This window comes from Saccopteryx leptura, chromosome 2 (genome assembly GCF_036850995.1).
Source record: "Saccopteryx leptura isolate mSacLep1 chromosome 2, mSacLep1_pri_phased_curated, whole genome shotgun sequence".
Classification (NCBI taxonomy): Eukaryota; Metazoa; Chordata; class Mammalia; order Chiroptera; family Emballonuridae; genus Saccopteryx; species Saccopteryx leptura.
In genome coordinates, this window is record NC_089504.1 from 82,279,171 (window position 1) to 82,285,724 (window position 6,554).

Consider the following 6,554-nt stretch of genomic DNA (forward strand, 5'->3'; position numbering starts at 1 on the left):
CCTCATGCAACTAGCAAATGTGAATGTCTTGGAACATAAGAAATAGAGGACAAAATAAGGGATACCACAAATCAAATGGAAGCTTTTAAATGATCATTTGACTTCTTTTCTGCAAAATGATTATTTTATTTTATTTTTTTATGATTCTTATTTTAAAAAATATTATTCTCGCCTGACCTGTGGTGGTGTAATGGATAAAAGCATTGACCTGGAATGCTGAGGTTGCTGGTTCAAAACCTTGGTCTTGCCTGGTCAAGGCAGATATGGGACTTGATGCTTTCTGCTCTTCTTCCCTTCTCTCTTTTTCTTTCTCTCTCCCCTCTCTAAAAACAAATAAATAAAATCTTTAAAAAATACTATTCTTGTAGTCAGTAATGACTGGGTGCTTAAGTGATAACTAGAATTGTATTTTCTGTCCTCATAGCTTAATTTGAAAATGGACATTTTATTATTTTTTTACAAAATGTTTTAGATCACTCTTTTGTGGGCTATTCTTTATATTGTTGACATTTATTTTTTTAAAACTTTGTTTTACTGAGAAAGGAAGGGAGAGAGACAGACAGACAGACACAGAAACATCCATCTGTTTCTGTATATGCGCTGACAGGGGATCAAACTGGCAGCCCTTGCATATGGGGACAATGCTCCACCCAACCAAACCATCGGGCCAGGGTCATGCTGTTGACATTTTAAAATAGGTTTAAAACAATCTGTTCAGATTTATTACAGACTGTGTAAAGAAATGGTATCCTAGGAACTTACAAGAGAGACCCCTAGTAAGGAAGAAAAAAGTGTTTCTGCTTCAAAAAATAATTTCAGTTGATTTTATATTTATCATTAATCATTTTGGAGAACAGGATGGTGCAGTGGGAAAATGCCACCAAACCAAACCATAAGTGGTGGAGCCAGACAGACTTACTTTGCACAACTATGGAATGAATATCTTGTGACCCATGACAAGCTACTTGATGTTTCTTTCATCTTCCTCACATGGGAAACAATACCTATCTCCCAGGTTTATTCTAAGTGGTAAATGAACAAATGTATTTTAAAGCATACCCAGCACAAGTTATGTGTCAATAACTGCTTATATGTGTGTTTTTTTCCTGCTAATAAGATACACTCTGATTCTCAACTAAGCTTCCCCAATAATATATTCATTAGGGGAATAAGGAATTGGTAGAAAGGTAAAGATTTTTAATTTAGCTCAAAGGTACCTCTTTTTATAAATCTTTCAAATTAATTTTTGTTATCTCTTCTCTCGTACAACACAGACAAGTGTAAATCTTTCAATGTATGTGTTATTAGTTTTTATATTCTTGTTGGTGTCACTTAAAATTATTATCAGCATTGAGAGAAGTTAACCCCTTTGAGTCTTAAAACATTTCTCAGGAGTTAGTGGTAACTCCATGAACATACATTTTAAAGCCAATCTACCCACATCTTGGAGTCCAGTCTATTTTTTTTCTTTATTAAAGTGAAGTATTATCAGTTGTTTCAATACTGTAATGAATCAAGCAACACTGGAAATTTAATCCCAAAGTAGTGCACCTTTAGCAGATATTAAGACATAGCACAAGTCATAATCATCTATTTTCAACAATTTTATATTCAAATCTACTATTCCAGAAACCTTTGGGGAAATATCCGGAGATAATTTACTGGCCAACTGCATGGATCTTGTAAAAGACTTGGAATATTTCATAGTTCGATCCCCTGAGACAGTCTAGTAAAGAAAAAAGAAAATTTAACAACGAAATAAATAGGTTATGGATGAAAGTAATCTAGGCAATGACACTGTGAGAAGGCTTCATTTAAGAGCTGTAGTTCTTCCTCATCGCTTTACCAAGGGCCACCAGTTACTTTGTTGCTTAAAGTCTCCCCATTAAATAAGACTGTTACTGAAGAAAAACTCAAAAGATACAAAATATCACGAAATCTTTTCAAGTGTCGATTTACAGGTGTGTTTCTGTATCCTATCTTACATAGATAAAGCAAATCGTTAGTTAACCGCTACAGTTTCTCTCTCTGCAACCCACCACTTCATTCTGTTCAATGTCTAATCCTGCAGGAAGCTCTCCTGGACCGAATACAAACAGCAAGTGCTGGCCCCTTGCTGAGAGCTATCTTGCATCGACTTGACCCAGGGATTTTAGAATATAAGGGCAAATTCTCAGTCGTTCCCGTCCTCCCTTTTTGTCATTATCCAGGGGTGCTGTCTCCAGGACTTCCAGTGAATACGGTTTTGTAGGTGACTCGCCATGTCTCGCACAGTGTGTAAAGCGCACAGCGCTCAGCGACAGTCATCTTCATTATCGGGTCCGGAGTCCTCAGGTTTTCCCGAAGTGGGGGCTTACATGGCACTTTAAAGGTCAGTGGGCCGACCACCTCACCTCATCCCACAGGATACCAATCTCCGCTGCCGCAAGTCCCACCCCCATCACCAGGGGTCCTTCGCGGACTTCTTCACATGCCACCCTTTGTCAGAAAACCCTGCGGAGTAAACGACACTGGGGAACTAAACGCTCCGCTCCCAAATTAAGCTGAAAATCCACTTACCCCACGTCTCTGCCTTTCGCTTCGCTACGGTACGGAGCGTAGGATCCAGAACACCCCCCAAAACAACAAAAACAACAAAAAACCTAATTTCCGGCCTGCCCCTCCTTTTCCATGAGAAATTCCAGTGCCCAGGAAGGCTTTTTCAGGTTTTCTGCCGCTCCACGTTTGCAGCCTTCATTGGACTAAGTTGGGTGCGGGGAACTCAGGATTTAAGGAGAGTCGTGTGGGCGGCTGGGTGCTCCCGCCATCAGTCTCCCGCAGCTGCGCACAGGTACCGGGCGACGTCACGGTGGCCCCGCTCCTCCGCCAGCTCCACGGGCAGGCGGCCCCAGGCATCGCGCAGGTCCAGCCTCGCCCCGGCCCGGTGCAGCACCACCAGCGTGTCCAGGAAGCCCTCCCGGGCTGCGTCGTGCACCGGCCGGGTGAGAGTGGTGGGATCCGCGCAGTTGGGGTCCGCGCCGTGGAGCAGCAGCAGCTCCGCCACTCGGGTGCTGCCCATCATCATGACCTGCCGGAGAGAGCCGAAGGGTTAGGGCAAGGGGACGTGAGGTGCAGGCCTAGGCAAAGATAGGAAGAGCCATTGGAAAGAAGTACTTATTCACGAAGTATCCACTTAAGGCAGAGGTGCTCACAAGTCTCAGGAGTGTGGTGTTAAGCTTCATTTGCTGAAACAGTATTTTCCTCTTCCCAGTCCCCCCTCTCGTCCCAGTTATACTCTTGACTAATTTTCAGGTTATTTTCCAAATATGCAGAGACCAGAAAAAACTGATGAGCGTGCCATTGTAAGAAACAAAAACAAAACAACTGATTTTCATTTGAACATGGGAATCTATTTTGTTAAGTGATTTATAAGTGAAGTTTAAAGGCTTTTAAAGTCTTAAATTATTTCCTTGCTCTCTTCCCTTCCCCAGCCATAATCTGGATCTAAAACTCTTTATTAGGCAGTGAGCTGCCTAATAAATATATATATAAAAGTAAGGATAATGCTTTAAGGGAGAAGATAATTAACAACTAAATTTAAAATAAGTTTTACTTTGTTCTCATAGTAATCCCCTGTGGAAGGTTTTTGCTTTTCAGTCATATATATCTGTACTTATAAATGTAATAAGTACAATTTGAGCTAAAATTGGAGCTATAGGGAAAAAAGTAAAGAAAGTCACACTTCATTTTATAAGATAATAAAAAATTCTTTGTTAAATAGTTCACCATTTTAAATATTTAACTTAATGTTATAGAAAATGGCTGAAGTTTAGAGGGTGATATTTGCATTGTACAGAATTTTTTAATGTGCCAGGATTTTATAATGTTTCTATTTTATAATGTAAAATAGTAAATGTTTTGCTATATAAAAAGAACTTAGATTTTAGTAGTTGAATCAGAACAATGCATAACTTAGAAAAGGGATGTTTGGAGCAGTAATACTATAGTACCATTGTTTACATATATAGTATGCAAGCATTTACTTTCTTATTTTAATAATAAAACAATTTTTGATAATTAAATATCCAAAATGGAATTATTTTTTCTTGTAACTTTGTGTTTTAAAATGTACTATGTAATTGAAATATAGTAAACTATTTTTTTTTTGTTTCATATCAGAAGCATCCATTTCCTTGCTTAAAAACCAAGATATGTTACCATCCCTACTAGTGATATACAGGCTGTTTCACATACAGAAAAGAGGGAGAAAAAAGTGATTCTTAATATCTCAAAAATGGCGAATTAAAACTATAAATAAAACCTATTTATACAATTGTTAGTATAATTTGACGTCCTTAAGAACTACTTTACCATATTTTTGCTGCTTTGAACCATTTCTAATTTCCTGTAGCATATTTCTAAGAATTCAAAAGGAATGAACACATCTTTTCTTTAAGATTTACACTATTAACAAGGTTGCTTAATAAACACTCGATTCTGGAAGGTGATAGTCCGGTAAGTACTAAATGACCATAATAGTCAACAATGAAGCACAAAACATTATCTTAGATTTTAAAGGAATTAAAAATATATCAGTACTAATATATACATATATATACACACACACACATGCATACACATATATAAGCACTAATTAAAGCAGGAATAATAAACATTGAATAAATGTATTTTAACAATGAAGAAGCTATTTATGAAGACTCTTTTCCATTTAAAAAGGACCTAACAGTTGCTGCGGGAATACTTTTGTAATCCAAGCATTCAGTATTATAATTAAACAGTAAAAATCCATGAAAGCATTTTTTTTCTTATGTAACACTCAAAAGATGATGCTATCATAAAATAAAAGAAATTAAGTGTCGTGGTTTAGGGATCCTGTCTTGTTCCTTTTGTATTCAATTCGCCTCAAGAAAGAAAAAATACAAAGAATTTCATAACGTAACTTAAAAGTTCATAGTGAATTTTTTTTTTCATGTGCTATGAGTTTGTGTGATTCTTTAAATCCAATCCAGAATATGTAAGCTGTAATTTATCTCTATTGCTGAGGGAGAAAGACAAAACAGTTCTCTCCAAGAAAACTTTCCCTTTCCTCTCCAATTGAATCTACACCTTACATCTCTGATACTAAAAAGGGAGAGGATATATTGATATTTTTCTATCATTACAAAGAACACCAAACTGAAACAGTGGGTTTTTTATTCCCTTTCTTTAGGATTTTTGGTGGGTGATAACACTTGGGCCGCACACCTCTAGCAAGAGAGAAACTGTGGAGACCTAGGTCCCGGACGTGTCCCGCGGAGTCCGGGCCTCCGCGTTCGTGCGCCCCCTGCCGGCGAGGCCCCGGGGCCCCAACTACCTGGATCGGGCGCCTCCCGAAGCAGTTGACTCCGTTGGGATCCGCACCGGCTTCCAAGAGTTCCCGCACAGTCTCCACTTGCCCCCGTGCCGCGGCACTGGCCAGGCCCGCATCGCTGCTGCCACCACCGAGCATGACCTTGTCCTCTTCCCACATTTCGCAGCCACCAGACAAAAGTCCCAGATATCGCTGGCCGTCACGACACTCCTCCCTCCCTTCCACCCTACGTCACCCTGGTGCGCTCTCCTTCCCGGGAGAGCGCTGCTCAGGTCCGGTCCCCTTTCCCGTTTTCTGTGACTTGGGGATTCGAGTAAAGAACAAATGGTTGGTCGTTAAGTCAGTTTTTTCCCGGCGCCGCGAATTAGCGGGCGCGCCGGCTCGCTCCTTGGAAAAAGCTCCTGGCACGGTCGCAGCCGAGCGCAAAGCGGCTCCAGCCGCAGAGTGCCGGGTGTTACAGCGTTCTCGACTCAGTCGAGCTCTCTTGCAGAGTGGAACGCCGGCAGGAATGAAACGGTTCCAGCTGGGCGGCCCGGCTGGCCTCTCCCCACCCCCTTAGGCTCCGCCCCCAGTCCGGCCGGCGGGCTTTGGCAAAGTTCTGCGAGCAAGCCGGGAGGCGGAGCCAGCAGATGACGCTACAGATGACGAGGTAGGAGCGTGGTGGAGGAGGAGGGAGCCAGCCCAGAGGGTGCTGGGACGCATGCGCCAGACTTTGGGAACGCGGAGGCCTCTGAGCTGCTCGCCGGGTGTCCAGCCAAGTCCTGGCTAAGTTTTTGGAAACATCGAATCAATGTACTCAGCCTCTCCCTCCAGGCGGAGCAGAAGATTTCTATTCCTTCAATTTTGGGCCCGCTGATTTTACGCTGGAGTGTTAGTCGCTCCCTGTAAAATCAGTGGCTAAGAGAAAGGCGTTTAAAATAACTCTCTCTTGAGATGTTTGAAAGTGACAGTTCTGCACCTGTCATGCCGGTTAAAATCTTCCCCAGGCAGTACTTGAACTTCACTACTTCACATTTTGTGTCAACCTTAGCAATTTTCTTTTGGGTGTGTCTTTCTATTTAAATCAGTTTAAAAAAAATCAGTCTCAGTGAAACATCTTGAGAATCCTGTTTTGAATGTGCTTATCTTTGAATTATGGGTACACTCCTTTTAAAAAACTAGTTTAAAATTGTGAGTGGCAGCCTGGTCCACATTAGACACTTTT

The 6,554-nt window shown here is 41.2% G+C and overlaps 1 protein-coding gene across 1 annotated transcript; it reads right to left on the bottom strand.

Annotated features, from left to right (window-relative positions):
* On the bottom strand, positions 1–5,868 carry CDKN2B (cyclin dependent kinase inhibitor 2B). Its single transcript, XM_066368267.1, has 2 exons — positions 5,354–5,868; positions 1–3,067 (listed from the first exon to the last, which is right to left on the bottom strand). Exons 1-2 carry the CDS (start codon positions 5,507–5,509, stop codon positions 2,807–2,809), a joined length of 417 nt encoding a protein of 138 aa, XP_066224364.1. The 5' UTR covers positions 5,510–5,868; the 3' UTR covers positions 1–2,806.
* Positions 5,869–6,554: the final 686 nt, after the last annotated feature.

Excerpts from the sequence above, each read along its gene's own strand:
- CDKN2B (XM_066368267.1), bottom strand. The coding sequence starts at position 5,509 with ATGTGGGAAGAGGACAAGGTCATGCTCGGTGGTGGCAGCAGCGATGCG. Across the intron at positions 3,068-5,353 it reads TCGGGAGGCGCCCGATCCAG|GTCATGATGATGGGCAGCAC; the intron begins GTAGTTGGGGCC and ends TCTCTCCGGCAG.